General features: G+C 39.4%; 1 protein-coding gene across 1 annotated transcript in view; it reads left to right on the top strand.

Moving 5' to 3' along the window:
* The window catches only part of LOC106085979 (flightin), a 47,322-nt gene extending 28,578 nt beyond the window's left edge, over window positions 1–18,744 (top strand). The window contains exon 4 of the mRNA XM_013250468.2: window positions 18,476–18,744. Within this exon, the coding sequence (XP_013105922.1) occupies window positions 18,476–18,608 (133 nt within the window). The 3' untranslated portion in view covers window positions 18,609–18,744. The remainder of the gene's footprint in view (window positions 1–18,475) is intronic.
* The last annotated feature ends 3,550 nt before the right edge of the window (window positions 18,745–22,294 follow it).

Here is a 22,294-nt window from a genome sequence, read left to right as displayed (position 1 = left end):
AGTTGCGTAACGATTCGCATCATATTTGAAGAAGTACGCATTGGTAGCTCTTGCAATGCTTCTGGCCGATCTTCACTTCAAAATCGACAATTCTCCTAATTAACGTACCTAATGGAAGAAGCGCGCGATGAACTTTTTTAACAGAGCACGCATTTTGTTAATAAGATTCAATAATTTCGCTAAAACGGGTTTCGCTAATTGAAATGTAATCTATAGTCAGCCAATAGATCATACTTCAAATTGTCTCACCAGTGATGACATATATAAGGCGGTACTTGGCGCCTGGACCTGGCGGTATACGTATTTCACATTGATGGCTTCAAATTCGTAGCATAGCTTACGGCGCCTGACCAAAAAATGTGACATCAATTGCGGCTCATATCGACCACCGTGTGGGTATATGTAGAAAGAAAATGCATAGAATAAAAAATGAGACTTACATCATTCCCTTTGTGAGTTACCCGGTCTCGTGAGGTGAAATTCTCAGAAAAGAAGTAGTTGCTGTCGTTGGGGAACCAAATTAGACGAGGGATTGTGGAGTTGGTCGTGTTCACGATCTCTGCTGGGGACTAGTCGATGTCGCTGGTTGATGAGTTATTTCTTGTAGGTAATGATGCGGGAAAATCATGCGCTGCAAATCGGTTGATATGGTTGCTTCTCGTCACATCGATTTTGAGACACAATAGCTCTGGTGTCAACTTGACGGTGAACAGTAGTAGCTAAAGTGATTCGAGTTCGTTTACGATCTCTGCTAGGCAATAGTAGATGTCGCTGGTGGACGAGTTATGCCTTGTACAATAGATAAAGATGTGCCGGACTTTGTGATGAAAGTAGGCTTAAATCTTGGGGTGGTGGCTTCTCACCGCAGACACGTTTATGATGGCACTAGTGGACGATAGCGTCAGCTTCGCTATGAGTGGCAGATGTGCTGTAAGATTGATTCAAAGTAGTGAAACACTGGTGGTGGTGGTTTCATGCAAGGGAATGACTATGGCACAAATCGATGTCGCTGGTGGATAATTTATTTCTGGAAGCTAATGATGCGGCACACCATGTTATTAAATTGGTTGAGATGGTGGCTTCTCGCCAAAGGCACGTACCCAAATTATTACTCCTAATTAACGTACCCAATGGAAGAAGCGCGCAATGAACTTTTTTAACAGAGCACGCATTTTGATAATAAGATTCAATAATTTCGCTAAAGCGGGTTTCGCTAATTGAAATGTAATCTATAGTCAGCCAAAAGATCATATTTCAAATTGTCTCACCAGTGGTGACATATATATAAGGCGGTACTTGGCGCCTGGACCTGGCGGTATACGTATTTCACAGTGAAGGCTTCAAATTCGTAGCATAGCTTACGGCGCCTGACCAAAAAATGTGACATCAATTGTGGCTCATATCGACCACCGTGTGGGTATATGTAGAAAAAAAATGCATAGAATAAAAAATGAGACTTACATCATTCCCTTCGGTTGAGTTACCCGGTCTCGTGAGGTGAAATTCTCAGAAAAGAAATAGTTGCCGTGGTAGGGGAATGATGACACAATAGCTCTCAATAGCTAAAGTGATTCGAGTTGGTTTACGATATCTGCTAGGCACTAATAGATGTAGATAAAATAGTGGCAGACTATGCAATGACAACAGGTTTACCTGTCGAGATGGTGACTTCTCTCCACAGACGCGTTTGTGGACGCAGGTGTCAGCTTCACGGTAAATGGGGCTCCATATGAGGGAATGTTGGCAGAAGCTTTGGTTGTCGCTAGCTTCAGACTGTTATTGGATTGCTGAGGTGTTCATTAGTTGAAGCAGACGGTAGATGACGGTTTTGGTTAAAATTTAATTTCAGCCTCAGAGATAAAACACGCCCCTGAATATGAATACACGGCTATTGGCGGGAATCCACAGAACCGTCTTTTAGTTAAGGAATGGTGAATAGAACGTACACAACGCTCTTAGTAGAGGGAGCTGCCTACCAATACTGTGGGGTTTGTGTGGCCCGAGGATAACGTTGCGTTGATGGCTTCTGTCCAAAGGCAAGTTTATTTCAAAAGTTTTTTTAGTTCTGTTGACATCAACTTTTTCTGCAGTCAGAGTACCTGGAATATAATAAATTAAAAACACTTTTGTAGGATGGAATTTCTTCTTTGTCGCTACTCCTATTTGGTTCTTCGGTCTTAAAACCTCGGGTTAGTGTTGAATTTTCGTGTTCGAGTAGGCTGAAAACGTTGAGACGCCTATTAAGAACGTACTTATCAGAGCACTCCCGTTGTTGATTGGTGGATGGTACTGAAAGGCATCGAATATCTGTTGGCGTTGAGGTGTGGGAAGGACAAAATTAACCTCCGTATACGGATATTTATGAATACGTTCTCTTCGTCATAACCTAAAATTGGCAAATTTTAATAGGGGACATAACAATCATACTAAAAGTAAAAAAGGGTTTTTCGCTAGTTTTCTCGTACAATAAATTTCGCGGCTACGCTTACACACTCTCCCACTTCTGTAAGTATCATTGAATCAATTTGCATTTTTTCTTCGCCTGCTTTTTTTCTGCTTGCAATTATGCAGTTGCAAATATTTAAAGCAATAAAATATTACTATAACATACATGAGCAAAACACAATAACAAGTATTATTTGAAGTATTGTACAACAAGTTTTACAACTCATATTTACAGTACAACCTATAATGTGTAATTTAAAATATTAAAGGTCATTTCCTATAAATTGCGCTTAAGGCAAACTAACTGCAACGTATAAATAAAGACAAAGATATGTAAATATTAATTAAACCTAATTAAATGCATTTTACAATATATTATATATTTACTTAAATGAAATTAAAAAAAAAAAAATTAGTACAATCTGAAAAATAAATTGAACTAATAAAAAATTGAAAAAAATTAAAAAAGTAATTGAAAAAAAGTAATTTGCAAGGTCATTTAATATTTTTTACATTAGTTCAGCAACGTGAAGAAGTTTTGATGCTTAAACTTAGGATAGGTTAGGTTGAAAAGAGGGTGCAAATATTGGGTTGCCCAAAAAGTAATTGCGGATTTTTTAAAAGAAAGTAAATGCATTTTTAATAAAACTTAGAATGAACTTAAATCAAATATACTTTTTTACACTTTATTTCTAAAGCAAGCTCAAAGTAACAGCTGATAACTGACAGAAGAAAGAATGCAATTACAGAGTCACAAGCTGTGAAAAAATTTATCAACGGAGACTATATGAAAAATCCGCTATTACTTTTTGGGCAACCCAATATTAGGCCGCCCCATGCCACTATGGACATAACCCTAAGCCAGTAATCGGCTTGTTGTGCGCTCTAAAAACTATAAAGTAACCTCTAAAAAGAAAATTTTATGTTTGGAATTCCGTAATACTTACAAAATCCTTTATTGTTTTCAATACCACTCCCCTATGTTGGTTCATGTCTGGTATTGTGTCTCCACCTTAGTGTCGGTATCTGTGGGACGCGAAAGCCGGGCAATGACATCTTTCCCGAATGTCCTACACATGCTACCACTTGCCGCACCGATTTTACATAAGTGAGCTCGTAGTCCTATGTGCCCCGTTATGATACCAATAGCTATACTCCTCCTTCTTTCTTCCTTTCAGTAATAGCCTCGTCTTCTCACGATCTGGATCCCCCATAGGAATTTCGCCGTCCTACCGACCGTTTCTCTGTTCCACAATGTTTCATGCGCATTCGTCTCCCACTCCCTTAACTCGGACTGCGTCGTCCCGAAAGGCTTCGGGTTAACCAAGTTTATTGACGGCAGTCCTCTGGCCTTCACCGCCAAATCGTCTGCCCTTTCATTTCCCCTTACTCCGTTATGGCCCGGCACCCAAATGATGCGGATTTTTCCTTCCTCAGAGAAGGCGTTCATCTCCTTCTCCTTGTTATTGCCCTTATGGTAATTTTACTGTCGGTAAAGATGTTCACACTCGACGTCCTCGCGTAAGCACCACACCACTTCACCCATTCCGTGATCGCCCAGATCTCTGCCTGCAGGATCGTATTATGGTCAGGCAGCCTAAAACAGATGTCAGTCCCTGGGTTCTAAATGAAAACCCCCAGGTCCACTGTGTCCTCTAGCTTTGATCCATCCATGTAACATGATCTTCCAGATGGCAATACTAGGATTCCGTCAATCCAAGACTGTGCCGATGACAGCAGTGCCTCGCACTCGACTTCAAGGTTCATCTCAGGTATCCGATCGGGAACCTCTTCCCTTCCTTCCATGTTTCCTATCGTCGCCTCGATTACACCGCGATGGTATGAGCTGCTCCCATCATCAATGCATTCTCCCATCGCATTAAGTCTCATAGCCGCAGTGGCTACCTCACTTTTAATCTGTATGTCAATGGGTAGGATATCTAGAATAGTCTCCAGTGCCCTAGTGGGCGTGGTCCTCATGGTTCCGCCTATGCCAAAACAACATGTTCTCCGAACCTGGCCCTTATGTTGCACTTTTCTCCATAGCAGTCCACCAAACTACTGAGTAAGTAAGTAAGTAAGTAAGTAAGTAAGTATTGGTCTAATCACGCTCCTGTTGAGCTAGTGGACTATCCTAGGATTTAGGCCCCATTTCGAGCCTACGGCCCGTCTACATAGTGCCCAACATCTGTGAGCCTTCTCAGTACGCCCTGAATGTGACACTTCCAATTCAGTTTCCTGTCCAAGATCACACCAAAGTATTTGACTTTATCAGATATCGAAAAAGTCTTATTGAAGAAACGTGGGGCGTTAAATTGGCCGACCTTCGTCATCCTCGTGAACAGGCATATTTCAGTCTTCTCTGCGTTAACATTGAGACCTCTGGGTCCAGCCCAGTCATATGCCATATGTAAGACCCTTTCGGCCCCTCTGCATAGCTCGTTCGGATCCTTACCTCTTAGAAGTATTATAACATCGATTGCGAAGCAAACGGGTTCAAATCCCTCCTCAGTTAGCATCCGTAATAGGTCATTTATGGTGGTCACCCATAAGAGTGGCGATAAAATGCCCCACTGTGGCGTACCCTGTGCCACTTTCTCCCTTATATTTATGGCATGGGACACACAATTTATCGACCTGTTCCTTAGCATATGGTTTATCCAGTCTCTAAGGACCGGGCCCACCCGGTAATGGTCTAAGGATTGGATCAGAGTGTCAGTCCGCACATTGTTAAAAGCCCCTTCGATGTCAATTCATACCGCCAATGTGTACGTTTTGGCATCGAAGGATTCTTCTTTCCTTGACATAGGCATGCTATTTCTATTTGAGAAGTTTGCTGGATGTCCTACTCTTTATCATGGTGTCCACAATACCTTACATTGTTTTTGAGTAGAAAGGACGTAAGGCTTATGGGTCTGTAAGCCTTTGGTGTCGCATAACTTGCTTTACCGGGCATGGGTATAAACACCGCCTCCTGCCAGGTTTTCGGAGTATATGCAATTCCTAGGCACGATGTTAAAATTTTGGCCAGGCGAGGCGCAAGATAGTCTGCCTCTTTCTGTAGTAACGCCGGAAATATTCCATCAGGTCCGGGTGACTTAAATGGTTTGAAACTCCTCAAGGATTTCTTCACCATAAATTCTGTTATTACATATAAACTTTCGATCAACGTTGTATTCCATGATTCCGGTGTCTCCGTGAGTCCCATCAAATGCTATGGAAAATGGATTTTCATCAAAAGCCTTAACATGTCCTCCGTTGTCTCTGCTCTCACTCCCATGTCGTCTACTAAAGTTTCAGTTTGGACATGGGTTTTTGAGAGAAACTTTTTTTTCTTAGCGGCGTCATTACCGCTATCGACCTGTTTGCAGAAAAGCTTCTAGGAGGAACGTTTTGCCGCTCTGGCAATATTATTGTATTCCTTGGGCCGTGTGTAATACACATCCCAATAAACTTCAGCCTTTTTACGACGTGCTCTGTTAAAAAGTCTGCGGATCTCTTTCCTTATCGGATCTCCTCGGTCATCCAGGCTTTTTCTTGGGCTGATTTCCTTTCCCGAAGAGGACAACTGTCTTCGGAGAACCCCACCAGTGCAGTCGTAATCCTGTTGACATTTTCGTCAATGTCTTCTATACTTTGACAATCTAAATTATCTTGCCCAAATCTCCTTCTGAGTAGCCTTCCGAATTTTGTCCATGTGGTTTTCAACTTATTCCGGAAGTTTATCGGATTCGGTGTTGACAGTGCTATTCCAAACCCTATTGTAGCGATGGTCAGAGAAAGAGTGTTTCATGGAGACCATCCAATCCTGAACCTCATCGATTAGATTTTCCGAACATATCGTCACATCTTATACCTCCTCCCTAATCCTATTAACTAAATTAGCGGTATCATCAATATTAAGTGTTATTAGGTCGTTAGTATTCAAGAACTCTGCAAGGGCTTGGCCCCGCTGTTGGTACTGCCAAAACTAATAAGCCACAACTTATACCTAAAAGTTGTGGCATTTGGAATATTTCTCAAGTATATTGGGAGTTCCTGAGATGAATTACGTTGACCAAATTTTGTATGTGAGACTAGGTAGCGACTTCTGAACTGTATCATGCAGTTTGTTCTCAAGGAACGTGCAAATATCTATCTATCAGAGAGATATTCAGGTTTACGTGTAAACATTATCTTATGTAAGGTAACCAAACTACGCAGATTCAATATCCTTGCAAAAGCCAGCTTGTAAAATTGATAACGCTGCTGGAACGTTTTACGTTGTACACAAATCTGACATTGTCGTTTGCAAGTACTTTTAATTTATTCTTTTGGGCATTATCACAGTTAGCATATAATTCACTGCAGTACAATATTTTTGGCATGAGGTAAGATTTGGTAATAATGTATCTATCTGCCTGTGGTATAAATCAGGGAAGCGTAGTCTAGCACTGTCGTATTAAGCCGGAGCCGGAGTCGGGTCGTATTAAGCCGGAGTCGGAAGCGGTTCGGAGTGGGGGCAAGCGTGCTCAACTCCGAGCAAAGTTCGACTCCTACTCAATAGTCCGACTTCGACTGCGGCCTCAAAAACTCGACTCCGCAGCCCTGGTAAAAAGTATTGTATATGCCATAGACTACTCAACATACCGTAAACTTGACCTACAACGCTATTAACATGTTTATTCCAAGACAAAAATTTGTCAAATATAACACCTAAATTCCTGCCGGAGTTCAACTATTCAACATCTGTGTCATTCAAAATAAGGCTTGGAGAGATGAAGTATCCAGGTTATTTCTTGATATAACTATGCATTTTGTTTTGGATGGGTTGAGTGCTAAGCCATTCTTAGAAGCCCAGCTGTAAATTGCCGCCAGACTGACATTAATTTGATCTACATAACTAAAAACGTTATCGCCACTGCATGAATAACAGACTTGCACGCCATCGGCATTCATATGCACATTAGGAGGATTTCTTATATTCATAATGTTATTTATGTATAAAATAAACAAAAGCGGATCTAGAATAGATTTATTCCGGTGTAAGAAATCTGACCGATTCCGCGCGGTAAGAGTCAATCAATGGCACTGCTGATTCTCCAAAATTAAAGAATCGTCTGAGCTTAAAAATTAACATCTTGTGATCGACCGATTCAAATGCCTTCGAATGAAGGACTAATATCGTCGAGACCAGTAGCAGCAGACTTGAGTCTGGAAAAAGTTTGAAAAACATTACATTGATAAGCACTATGGAAACTGAAAGATATATTAGGGCCTACTTGACTAGAAACCATCTCGCTGTAGCTTTCATCTAATTTAGCAAAAGGTGTTTCAATATTCAAAAAAGTCTCGTTCAGTCTATTCAACTCATCAGCTCGGAAAGGATTTGAATGATCAACTTTGGCGGCTTTGAACCCCATTTTCTTAATTTCACACCACATCTGTCAAGTTGTTATGGCTAATCTGTATTTGTCAGCAAAGAATGTAGCCTTTGCTGCGTTTATTGCCTTGACAACTTTTCGCCCACATTACTTATATTGTTCACGAAGCCCGCTTGTCTTGAATATCTTCCATCTACAATATGACCGATCTCTTACCAAAATTAATCATCTTATGGTCTCATTGAACCATGTGATATCGTCTTAGTTAAATGTAACCTTCTCATCAATATCAATCAAAAAATATATATTGTTCCACTAAACGGAAGCTCACTCAGTAATTCATAAGATTTAATATTTTTGTAATCTCTATATGAAATAGTCTTATCCGAAATGTGTTATGAAAAATTATACGATAAAAAAATAAGGCCATGGTTTGAGAAATTACTTGCCGAGAGTTGTCATAAAGAAGCACATCTTCACGTAAGAGAATAAAAAGAAGTCATTCGGTGCCAAGTCAGGACTATACGGCGAATGATTGAGGATTGGAGCAGCTCATACCATCGCGGTATAATCGAGGCTTCGATAGGAAACCTGGAAGGAAGGGAAGAGGTTTCCGATTAGTTACCTGAGACGACACTTGAGGTCGAGTGCGGCACTGTCTTGGACTTGCGGAACCCTAGTATTGCCACCTGGAAGATCATATTACACGGATGGATCAATGTTAGGGGACAGAGTGGGTCTGGCGGTCCAAATTGAGAACCCAGGGACTGAGATCTGTTTTAGACTGCCTGACTATAATATGGGCCTGTAGGCGGAGATCCAGGCGATCACGGAATGAGTGAGGTGGTGTGGTACTAACATGAGGACGTCGAGTGTGAACATATTTACGGACAGTAAACAGGCCAGGACGGTGTAAGGTCACGAACAGTCTTGCTGTGTAAGAAGGAGATTAACGCCTTCTCTAAGGATGGCACAATCCCCATCGTTTGGATGCCGGGCCATAACGGAGTATGGGGGAATGAACCGGATCGTAAAGAGGACAAGGCTTTTACTGAAAGGAACTAAGAAAGAGGTTAGTATAACTTTTGTTGTCATAACGGGACACATAGCATTACGAGGTCACTTATGCCAAATCGCTACGGCAAGTGATAGCATGTGTAGGGCATGTAGGGAAAATGATGAGACGTTGGAGCATTTCCTTTTTCATTGCCCGTCTTTCGTTGCTAAAAGACACCGGACTTAGGTGCGGACACGATACCAGACATGAACCAACTTAGGGGAGTGGAATGGAAAACAACTAAGGATTTTTTAAGTAGCACGGAATTCCTAGCTTAAAAATTTCTTTTTCGATGTTACTTTTTAGTTTTTACATCGCACAGCTTAGGTGTATGTCCATAGTGGCATGGGGCGGATTAAAATCTGCACCCTCTTTGCACCCTCAGCTAACCCAATTATTTAACCTTGTCAGATATCAAAATTGTTCTTTTGAGGAAACGTGGTGCGTCGATTTGGTGCACCTTCGCCTTCCTCGTTAACAGGCAGATTTCAGTTTTCTCCGGGTTAACATTGAGACTCCTTAGTCTAGCCCAGTCGTGTGCCATCTGGGAGACCCTTTCGGTCCTTCTGCATAGCTGGTTTGGATCCTTACTCCTTAGAATTATTATAAAAATAAGAAAACATTTTATAATTATTATATTCTACAAAGACAAATTTTTGAAAACACTTTATATTTATTATATTCTACAAAGACAAATTTTTGCTCAGGCCAGGGTTGCTTTAAAATTATTTTTCTAAATTACAAAATTGTAATGAAATTCTTACTAAGAACAATTTTTTTTTAAGATAAAATTTCAGCGTTACATTCTCTAAGGACAAAACATAGCCCGGTCCGGAACCTCTCGAAATTATTTTTAAAATACAAAATCTCATTACAATTTTTTCTAAAGACAACATTTTTATAAAAAATTTTCTAAAGATTAAATTTCAATAAAATTTTTTTTAAGTTGAATGATTTTTTTTTCTAAAGACTTAATTTCAGTAAAAAAATATCTGAAGACAAACTATTGCCCAGTCTTGGGACTAAATTAAATTTTGGGAATACATTTTTTTTTGCCAAAATGTCAATAAAGTTTTTTGTGCCTCCTAAATGCATTTTGCCTACACTTTTTTAAAGTCTTTTCATATGCTTTTCTGTCCCAAACAGAAACAAAATGAATTTTGTTCTATATGAAGATAAAACTTCAAAGACATTTTTTCTAAAAATGAAATTTCAATGAAATATTGCCTCAAGATAAAATGTTGCTCAGGCCTGGGTCTCCCCGAAAATATTGTTTCTAGAAGAAAGAATTCAATCAATTTCAATTAAATCTTTTCAAAACGACAGCATTTCCCAAAAATGTTTTCAAGAGAAATTTCAATGAATATTTTTTAAGACAACATTTTAACCCATTACGCCAGACCCTCTATTCCCTTGTCCGATTTTGATGAAATTTCGTATCTTCATAATTTAGAGCATTCATATAATGTATTAATTTATTTTTTTAATTTTTAACAAAATTTTGTTAGAAAAAGTTTAGGAATGAATTTGTGAAAATTTTTGAACAAAAAATCTTTTTATTTCCTAATCTACTATGTATCTACAACAAAAAATAAACATTTTCTTAATATTTTAAGAAGAAAGATAGATCAATTGACTTTGGCATAAAATTGCACATGCTGTCGAAAATAGTAGGCTTATCGCCATAAATTTTTTTATAAAGAAACCAACTAGTGCAGCAATGTACTTATAAGGTTTTCACAAATCTCACTCCTAAGAATTTTGAGAACATTTTTGTTTGATTTTTGTGGATATAAAAAATTGCGGACTTACGACAAGCCAATTTCCCTCAAAACAAGACCTTATATGATCGGGAAAATAGTTTTTACCTAGTTTCAGTCGTTCACTTTACGCCAATCTAAATTTCATAAGGATACTTCTTTCCTAACTTGAGCTAAAATTTTAAATTTCCTTACCTTTAAATACCTTTCAAAGAAATATTTTGTTTATTAATCGAAAAACTTTTCCAAAGAATAATTAGTATAATTTAAATACATTTTGTGTTTTCTTAGAATTCTTTTATACACAACACAGTATTTAAGGCAATTGATACGGAGCTCAGAATGATTTAGGATCGAAATGTACCAGTCAATAGTACGCAGCGTTGATTCTAGCAGAATTTTTTTTGTTCTTTCAAAAAATTTCAAAATTTATTTTCTGGTTTTTGATTTTCTTTTAAGAGATTTTGCAAAAATTCCAAACACCCTAAAGGTGGGTATTAAGTTCGTGCTTCACAGTGAAATGCTCATGTTTTTGAAAAACTACACAAATATCACGGATAACATAATGATTTTATTAAAAGTTTATCATTGAGAATGCCCTAATGAACCAAATGTTTTGTCTACAAAAAGTAATCGTAAAAAAAAAAATTAATTTTCACTGTGAAAAATTAACTTAATAAAAACCTTTAGTAAGGAAATGTGTAAAAACGACATTTAACAGCAGACTATTACCTATGAGAGCATGTTCTATATTATATTTACGTTTGCCGCTGGGACATTTGACATCAATTAATGCGCAAAGTAAGAAAAAATTTTACAATTGCAATAACATAGAAATCTCTTCGTATTCCTGATTTTTATACCCTCCACCATAAGATGGGGGGTATACTAATTTCGTCATTCTGATTGTAACTACTCGAAATATTCGCCTGAGACCCCATAAAGTATATATATTCTTGATCGTCGTGAAATTTTATGTCGATCTAGCCATGTCCGTCCGTCCGTCCGTCTGTCTGTCGAAAGCACGCTAACTTCCGAAGGAGTAAAGCTAGCCGCTTGATATTTTGCACAAATACTTCTTATTAGTGTAGGTCGGTTGGTATTGTAAATGGGCCATATCGGTCCATGTTTTGATATAGCTGCCATATAAACCGATCTTGGGTCTTGACTTCTTGAGCCTCTAGAGTGCGCATTTCTTATCCGATTGGGATGAAATTTTGCACGACGTGTTTTGTTATGATATCCAACAACTGTGCCAAGTATGGTTCAAATCGGTTTATAAACAGATATAGCTGCCATATAAACCGATCTTGGGTCTTGACTTCTTGAGCCTGTAGAGTGCGCAATTCTTATCCGATTGGAATGAAATTTCGCACGACGTGTTTTGTTGTGATATCCAACAACTGTGCCAAGTATGGTTCAAATCGGTCCATAACCTTATATAGGTGTCATATAAACCGATCTTGGGTCTTGACTTCTTGAGCCTCTAGAGGGCGCAATTCCTATCCGATTTGAATGAATTTTGGCACGTAGTATTTTGTTATGATATCCAACAACTGTGCCAAGTATGGTTCAAATCGGTCCATAACCTGATATAGCTGTCATATAAACAAATGTGGGGACTTGACTTCTTGAGCTTCTTGAGGGCGCAGTTCCTATCCGATTTGGCTGAAATTTAGCAAGACGTTTTTTATTGTTACTTTCAACAACTATGTTAAATAAAGTACAAGTCGGTTCATAACCTGATATAGGTGCCATATAAACCGATCTGGGATCTTGACTTCTTGAGCCTCTAGAGGTCGCAATTATTATCCGATTTGCCTGAAATTTTGTACGACGGATTCTTTCATGACCATCAACATACGTGTTTATTATGGTCTGAATCGGTCCATAGCCCGATGCATCTCCCATATAAATCGATCTCCCTATTTTACTTCGTGAGCCCCAATGGGCGCAATTCTTATTCGAATTGGCTGACATTTTACACAGGTCTCCAACATATAATTTAATTGTGGTCCAAACCGGACCATATCTTGATATCGCTCTAATAGCAGAGCAAATCTTTTCTTATATCCTGTTTTGCCTAAGAAGAGATGCCGGGAAAAGAACTCGACAAATGCGATCCATGGTGGAGGGTATATAAGATTCGGCCCGGCCGAACTTAGCACGCTTTTACTTGTTAGTTCTACCCACTTTTTATATTGTATCTCTATTTATTGGAAAATAGAACATTTTAATAAAGGAAAATGAAGGAGAATTTCGCGACATCGTCATATTTAAGGTTAGGTTAGATTAGGTTCAAGTGGCAGTCTGTCGTCCGACTCAGTTAAACGTTTTTGTCCATTATGATACCACAGAAACAGAAGAAGGAAGATGCCTTTTAGTTCCTACCGTCGCTTTTCAAAGCCCAATAACTTGCGAATGTTCACATTCGCTAAATCAGACGGGTTCTCAAAGAAATAAGAACGTAAAGTGGAACTATTTCTGACTGCTAGTGCGGGATACACACACAGAAAGTGTTCTATAGTCTGTTCTAATTCGATGTCCCCACAGCTTCTGCAAAAGTAGTTGCTGGCAACCTTCAGTCTGTCAGCATGTTTTCCGATTAGACAGTGACTTGTCATGACGGACATAATGATTGAGACGTCTGTTCTAGCCAATGACAGCAAAGCAGTAGACCTATTCAAGTCTAGATTAGGCTACATAGTTTTGGAATGCTCACAGAACAGGTGAATTTTGAACTATTCAGAAATCTCCTTGAGAGATTTGCAGTTTTTGTGTTCAACAATACGTTCTCCAGAGATTTATCTTCTTTGTCTGCGAAGATATTTATGCCAATCGTCTTAATGACATTATATCTTAGCCATTCCACAACTTCCTTAATTGCAATGATCTCTTCTTGATACACAATGCAGTGGTCGGGTAACATTTTCGATATGACCAGTTCTAGATCTTTAGAGTACACCCCAAAGCCCACCTTGTCGTTTAGTGTGGAACCATCCGTATAGATGTCTATGTAACTTCTGTTACCAATTGGTTCTATCACGAATAGTGGTACAGTAATTTTTATCAAAAAGCGGCTCAGTTTGGGTGTAATCCACGCTGCCTGGAACATCGGATATTGTATCGAGGATAACACAGTGTTCGAAGCCGCCACATGACCAATGAGAGAGCTCCTTTAACCTCACGGCAGTGGTCGCTGCAATTTGTCTAGCCACAATGTTCAGAGGCATAAGATGTAGCGTTCTCAGTGCGGCTGTGATGCACAAACAAGCCATCCTTTGGATCCGGTTAAGTATTGAGCAGTAGGTGGACTTTTGAAGCGCCTACCACCAGACCACAATACCATATACCATTATTGGTCGGACAACTGCAGTATATACCCAATGCATGACACGAGGTCTAAACTCCCAACTTTTCCCAATGGCTCTCTTGCAGGTGTATAGGGCAAGAGTGGCCTTTCTTGCCCTTTCCAAAATATTGGATTTGAAGTTCAATTTCCTGTCCAGCAAAACACCCAGGTATTTTGCGCTTTCTGTAAATGGAACATTCTCTCCTCCCAAGGAGACAGGTTCCACTGTAGGCAACTTGTTTCTTCTGCTGAAAAGAACTACTTCTGTCTTGCATGGATTTATCCCCAGACCACTTTCGGTAGCCCACTTTGCTGTTGCTCGTAGAGCTTCCCGAAGTTTATCTCTTATAGTGCTGGGAAACTTTCCCCTAACCGCAATTGCCACGTCATCACCATACACGACCACTTTTACAACTTTTTCTTCCAGAGACAATAATATATTTTTAATGGCTATATTCCAAAGTAGCGGAGACAGTACACCTCCCTGAGGTATTCCTCTGTTGACCCATCTTTTTAGATCCAAACATCCCAAACCTGCTGTAATGCATCTTTTAGTAAGTAAGTTTTTAATTAACTTTCTTACGGTAGAGTTGATGCCTAGAAACTCCAACTCCTATATGATTGACGTCGGTTTTACACTATTGAAAGCACCTTCAATGTCAAGAAATGCTGCATAGTATATTCCATTACAGCGAGAGAATCCTCTGTGTAGCCGATTAAGTCGTGAATGGCTGTTTCAGTGGATTTGCCTTTACTATATGCATGCTGCTGCCGCGACGGGCGTTCTCCAAGGATCTTTGCTCTAAGATATGTTTCTATAAACCTCTCAAGAGTCTTCAGCATAACGGATGACAGACTTATAGGACGAAAATCTTTCCCCTTCGTGTGGTAAGCTTTTTCTGCTTTCGGAATGAAAATGACCTTCGTGTCCCTCCATCGCACAGGTATATATGGCATACTGATACAAGCAGAGTCTATCAGACACAGCTTGTAATTCAACCGGTGATACATCATCAGGGCCTGGCGACTTAAAGTAGCCGAAACTTCTTATCGCCCAAAGGATTTTCGGCTCAGACACAATTTTCCTAACAATAACCGACGAATACATACCAGTGATAACCTCTTCTGGCTCCACGTTTTCCGTTGGAGAATTTCCCGGGAAATGTGTATCAACGAGTAGTTCTAGTGCTTCCTTACTAGACATTGTCCACACATTCTCCGACTTTTGAATAGACCCCATCGTAATAGGTCTCGAAGGCAGAATCTTCCTTAGCCTATAGGCCTCAGATGTATCCTCCACGGAGCTGCAGAATTGTACCCATTTGATTTGTTCTGAGCCTTTCTAAGCTCGCCCTTATATTTTCTTAGCTCAGCCTTATAGATGTCCCAATCGTGTGGTGCTCTTGTGGCTTTTGCTCTGCTGAATAGTTTTCTGCAGTCCTTCCTTAGACCAACCAGCTCTGGGGTCCACTTTGGCGGTCGCTGTTTGCCCCTTGCCTTGGCACTAGGGCATGCTGACACAAGCGAGTCATTCAGGGCCTTCGTGATCCGCTTGACCACTATGTCTATATCCTCCGTAGTTTCCACATTCTTTTCTGGTCTAGAAGGGTTAAACGTGCAGAATTTCTGCCGAAATTTTTCCGAATCCGCCTTTCTTCTGTTTAGCCTAGTGACCACTTTTTCCGTATTTTCTCCAAGGCTGAAACTAATATAACGATGATCAGAGAAGCTGTGGTTATCCAAAACTTCTCAGTCGCATATTCTTCCACTTATATCTTCCGATACAAAGGTAATATCTAGTACCTCCTGCTTGTCCCTGGTAATAAAGGTCGGTTTATCCCCTTTATTACAAATCACCAGATTGCAACTTATTATACATTTAATAAGCAGCTCACCCCTTTCGTTCACATCAGAACTTCCCCATATGTGGTTATGTGCATTAGCATCACTTCCTACAATGAGGCGTCTCTTCCCTGCAGAAGCGACTTAAGGTCTGAAGGCGGCATCTCTGAATCTTGTACCATATATAGGGAAGCCAGCCAGTAATGAGACTTGTTTTTTTCAAGGCTGGCTACTACTAAATCTTCAGTGCTTAGCGACGGAAGAAGAAACACATTTAGACCTCTGGTTGCAAGAATACAGGCTCTGTGTCTCCCATTCCCAGTACCCTTGAGTAGTTCAAACCCCGGAATTCTTAGTCCTCAAACCATTCCTCCACACACCCATGGTTCCTGAATAAGAACCACGTCAAATCCCCCTGCCATCAGGAGGACCTTTAGTGCCACCAAAGCAGCTTTACAATGGTGGAGATTTATCTGTAGAAACCGGACCACAGTCAGGATTCAGAACTTCCACCACTGTTGTGTTAGCCTCGTCTTCTGATCCCACCAGGAGTTCATTCTCACAAGATTCCTTAGAACTTGTCATGATGAGCTGCCGTACCCATCCAGAGGCAGGTGAGAAAGCTGTGGAACCACTCTTCCTCAGGACACTGGACACTTGCGGTGTGGACGATTTCTCCTTAGATGCTTCACTAACTGCTGCTGTCGAAGTACTTTCTGAGTTCCGTGCTTCCCCGCTGGCGCACACTTTGAGCCCAGTCCAACTTTGTGACCCACCCGCACAGGGCTTGTCGGGTCCCGTTTCGATGCCATCCCCTCCTGTATCGATCGTAGCAGGGGGATTTTCAGTCTCCTGCAATCCGTCAGACTTTAGCGATGTGATCGATAGTTCCTCAGGCAAGTGTTCAGCAACAACTGCTGACTCGTCTCCTGATTCCCCGACCCCACCACTTCTATAGACCTTTAGAGTCAACTTGTTGAATCCATAGGATACAATCCCTTCAGACTTGTTAAGGTCTGCGAGACAGCCGGAGTTAAGTACGAATATTGCATGTCTCCGATCACCATCAGCCTCATCCAATCAATCAATCTTCCAGTCGGTGATTGAAAGATTGGGCTTACATCTCCTTAGTCTTCCAAGTATCGATTCACGATCTGGGGGAACCTTGGTATCCAAGCATGCGCCATTGGTCGAGAAGGAATAACTTCCTTCTTGACTAAATAAAGTGCACAACGAAACATTTCAATTGAGCGTTGATGCCCGAAAGCAATTAGTTTGTACAGGCCTTGATACCAGCCTGTATCGTCACAAACTGGAGGACAGTCCATTGACTATGCCACTCCAGTTATTCCTAGGTATGCAGCCCTGTTCTACTCCCTTGTCGACAACTGCCATCACCAAACAGTCCCTAGCGACATTAGCAAAGGTTCTTGGACCCATTTTACCGTTGTTTGCCCTAGTTCTTTTAGGCATGGAACGCCCTCTAGTTGACTGCAGCCTTTTGGCTGACTGCGGTTCAGTTTTCGAATCCAGACGTGTAGTCTTTAGGGTAGCCTGTGCAACGAATTCCCGAGCCCAATTTAGGGAGTCTCTCTCCTTATTAGTGAGAGTCTTAGAATCATACTCACCAAACCTCTCAGTAAACCTAAGAACAATGCGTCTTCTATTATTCCGATCTCTTAAAGAGCGTGTTGGTTTGCCGGGCAAGGCCGATGGCCTAGGAAAATTATAGGCATGCGAAAGAATAGGTTCGGCCTTGTCCTTGAGACTCGACCCAGGTGTCTTCGTCAAAAGCCCCTGCTGACCAGTCGTCTGTCGGCTAGTGGAGCCTGGAGCAGCCGCTCCACCAGTCAAGGTTTCAGTAGCAGACAACATGCTACGGCCTGATACCACCACCGCAGCTGTTGGGTCTTTGGAGTCCATTCTAAGCCTACTCTGCTGGAAACAGACGCAGTTCATCAACCGCTTAATGGATACCTCTATCGCAGCTATCCTTGAGTGACTTAAATGTTTCCTCCAAAAATAATGATCTATTACGAGTTACAGGAAAATTCTGGCGGAGTGAAATAGCAATAAGTCCGCTCCTCTCATCGGTTCAAACAAGAATCATAGCTCGTCATAAAAATTGGTTAAAATTAAATTTTTGGAATAATTAACAATTATAGTTGTTTAATTATTCCAGTTTGTTTGCGTTAAATTTTAATTACAATAGAAATAAAAGTCATTTAAAACGTATTGACTGACTAAACCATGAAACTAGCTGAGAGCAAATTACAATGGAAAAAAATTTCATGAAAATATTGAAGCTGACTCACAAACTATTACTTTAAAACTAATATATTCGCAAAGCCAAACACATTTTGCAGGCTTATATATTCATAGGACCGGCCTATAAATGGTGTATTGTATATCAAATGTCTCCGCCAATGGGTCAGTTCCTGCAATCAGTAGCGACAAAAAAACAATTTCACAGTAACAGAACAATTTTAATTAATTTTCCAAAAAGGGGCGATGCAGTTTATGACACATATATACATACCATAATAACAGAAAACGTTGCATCGCGTTTTGTTAGTTATAGCATCTTAATTGTAAAAAGTTTATGAATATGTTGAACAAAAATAGATAAATTATTACTTTTGTAATTTCGTTACAGTTCCCGAGGTTTGGATTTTGAGTCGTCTATTAAAAGAGATCACCAGTTAATTCAGACACTAGCAGCATCGATTCGGCCCCATAATTACCACACCAAAGCATATATAAACCAGAAATATGCTAAGGTCCTCTAAGTCCGTCTTAAATCCAGTTGTCAACATTTCGAATGATGTAAATATATGTTAATACAGCTTATTGTATGTTTTTATTTTACTAAAGCCTGTTAATTTAAAGCATCTTTGCAGTGAATAAAGTTGTAAGAAAATAGCATTTATTCATGGTTTTACTCGATACTCGACTTAGTCGAAATTTTTCTAGCGAAAAGAAACACAGGTGAAAAGAAACACATATTATAAATAGAACACAAAAAAACCCTTTTTTTAAGTTAGGCAGAAAAATGTGTTTTTTGCTTTGTAATAGCATTTTACTGGTTTCCTAGATCGCGATTTCGTTTGGAACCACCCAAACTCGTCGGTTGAAAGTATGCTTTTAAGAGTATTTTCATTTGTAGCGCAGCAAGAAAGAATAATACTCCACTTCATATGTTTCTACCAAATGAAGAGGCTTCTTTCTAAATTTAGAGAAAGATTTATTTCCAAGAAGGACCTAGTTGCCCGAAAAATTCTGTGGAAGAATGGAACCTCTATTCCGTCTTTCAGTACGAGCGTAAGAAAGACGAGAAAATTTGGAACCAATATTTTGCCAACCATAGATGAATACATGGATAATTTAAAGTTGAGGACATTCATTCATTTATTGTGGATACAAGCCAGGAGACTATGGCAATGGTACCATATCGGAGAGTGGAGAATGTGATTGGTGTTAAAATATTTTTTCAATGGGCAAGACAAACTGTGCCCCGAAACGGCACCACAAAGGTCCACAACTAGAACGACAGGCAACCATAAAGTGTGTACAAGTGCAAGAGAAGGCGGATTCATATGGCCAGAATGAGGTGAAACCGGGTATTAAGAAGGATGAAATTGGCTTAAGGCTGGCTGAAAGGGTTTATTATTGCTTTTTAATGTTGACGGATTTTTCATTTTCAGAAGACCACATAAATAAATGCATAAATAATATAGTGTTTATTCTAAACCTAATATTGCTATGGTCAGAGAAAGAGTGTTCCATGGAGACCCTCCAATTCTGAACCTCATCGATCAGATTTTCCAAACATATCGTCACATCTAATACCTCCTCCCTAATCCTGTTAACAAAGGTAGCGGAGTTACCAATATTAAGTGTTATTAGGTCGTTAGTACTACCCCACGAAATGTGGTGAGAGTTCGCATCGCACCCTATTAGTACCTCGTTTCCTGTCTTTAGCTTTCCTCACCAGTCGTTGCAGCTCCGACGTGGGTTGCGGTGTCAGAGAGTCGAAAGGCAGATAAAGTGATGTATGCTCCACCGTCTCCCTGTCTCACCACTGTTGCATCCGACGTTGACAACTCTGGGGAAAATATATAATTCCAAATTTTATGACAAATAACGCAGGTCCTCGGCCGAGTACCAGTGTTAGCATAGAATAATTGGTAGTTCATATGGTTCAGTCCAGAAACTTTGTTCCGGGTTATTTATTCAGAGTCAGAGAGTCGAAAGGCAGATAAAGTGATGTATGCTCCACCGTCTCCCTGTCTCACCACTGTTGCATCCGACGTTGACAACTCTGGGGAAAATATATAATTCCAAATTTTATGACAAATAACGCAGGTCCTCGGCCGAGTACCAGTGTTAGCATAGAATAATTGGTAGTTCATATGGTTCAGTCCAGAAACTTTGTTCCGGGTTGTCCACGGCTCCTGAATTAAGGCAACATGAATCTTGCCCTTGCTGGTTTTCCCCATCAGAGCGTGTATAGCAGTCTCGCTCCGGTGGAGGTTTATCTGGATTACCTCAATCATTGGTCCTCCAGTGAATGGGTATCTTGTGAAACCACATGTCATGCAAGTTAAGCTCATGCACTTTTTTTCAGGATGCATTGGTAGCTCTTGCAATGCTTCTGGCCGATCTTCACTCCAAAATGGAAAATTCTGCTTATTTACGTACCCACTGAGCCAAAAATTTGCTTCGTCACTCAATAGAAGAAGCGCGAAATGAACTTTCTTAACAGAGCACATATATTGATAATAAAGTTCAATAATTTTCAAGCTTTGTTAGTTTGTAAGACGAGTCATGGTTGAATTATAGACCAAACTAAGGATGTTTTACAGTGTAACAAAACGCGAAACGTGCTTGAGCTGTTTAAACCCGTGTTGCCAAAAAGATAATAAGCGAAAAAATACCCTTTATAATGTGTAGTTTGCAAAGCAATTCTCATTATATTTAGACAAACCAATTGTTAATTAATCGTAAGGATTTTAAACGTTGCCGATGTATGTATACTCTGCTTCTCATGGTATTAATTCGATCTATTTTTTCCAGGTGTTTTCCACACTATATTCAACTTGCAAAATTTTGTTTTTGTTATTTATTTTCAGTTTTATATTTCCTTACCTGCAAAATAGGTGTATGTTTTAATTTTACAACAAGTAGAAAATCCATTGAGTAAACAGTGTATTAAATATTGGGTTCCACTTCTGTTTTAAAAACTTCTGAACAGGCCGTTAGATAAGTTTAGGCTTAAGTGGTTAGATAAGTTTAGACGTTTCTGTTGGAAGCAATATTGTTGTACTTGGAATTTTCTAATAGGTTATGTACCCAGCAGTACATAAGAATAACTAGAAACTATTGGAATTCTGACAAATCGTCATAATTAAAATGGCTCAAAATATAAAAGTATTTTACGAAGAGATCGGTTGTGTTTTTTAGGCTCTTTAATAAATAATTTAAAAATTGAAAAAAAATTTTAAACAAAGTTGACGAATTTGACGCTATAACACCACATAATTTCAGTTTAATGCTTATCTGAATTAAACCATTAAATATATAAAACATCAATCTAACAATCCAACATAACTACCACCGGTGAATAAAAGAAAACGAAAACAAAAATTGAAAATAACAAAAGAAACCAAACTAAACAAAACATTAAGAACAAGCACTTTATATTTTCGCTCACGATATCAAACGACCGATAACAGTTTTGACAGCTCAATGACGAATTGCAGCGAGAGTTCTATCCACCCGCAAACACCAAAGCGCGTGAGAGAGATAATTCAAACGTCATACTCTGAGAGTGTTTTCAAAACACCTTGCTTGTCCAACTACGGAGCACCTCAACACATTATAATGATTATTGAAAAAAGATTTGAGAAGTAAAACGAACTCATCAAACCATTAATCAAAGAGAGTGAAACGCGTTTGCTAAATGAACTTGATAAGAGAATAAGTGACTTCCGAAAAGAAATTATTTCTCTTACAGATCGTTTTGTCAGAATGGAAACAGTCGCTGACAAAATTGATATGATTGAACAAGATGTCTTAGAAACTAAAGCACAAAAAAATTTAAATCCCCAAAATAATGAAATTCAAAATGAAATAAAAATAATTAAGGCACAGTTATTGAAGCAGGAAAATCTACAAGTAGCATCTGAAATAATAATTAATGGTATTGCCATTAATATGTAATAGTTTGAATATACATACACCTATTATAAAATCTATATATCGAATTAAACCTAAAGTATTGGGTTGCCCAAAAAGTAATTGTCGGTAATATAGTAGTAATAAAGTCGGCGTTGACAAATTTTTTCAACGGCTTGTGACTCTATAATTGCATTCTGTCTTCTATCAGTTATCAGCTGTTACTTTTAGCTTGCTTTAGAAAAAAATTGCGCGAAATTTTGTTTACATTTGTTTGTTTGGCGTTAATTTTAATATG

The sequence above is a fragment of the Stomoxys calcitrans genome, chromosome 1, assembly GCF_963082655.1.
Source record: "Stomoxys calcitrans chromosome 1, idStoCalc2.1, whole genome shotgun sequence".
NCBI lineage: Eukaryota > Metazoa > Arthropoda > Insecta > Diptera > Muscidae > Stomoxys > Stomoxys calcitrans.
Note: the sequence above shows the minus strand (reverse complement) of the source record. Positions and strands in the feature narration are given on the sequence as shown.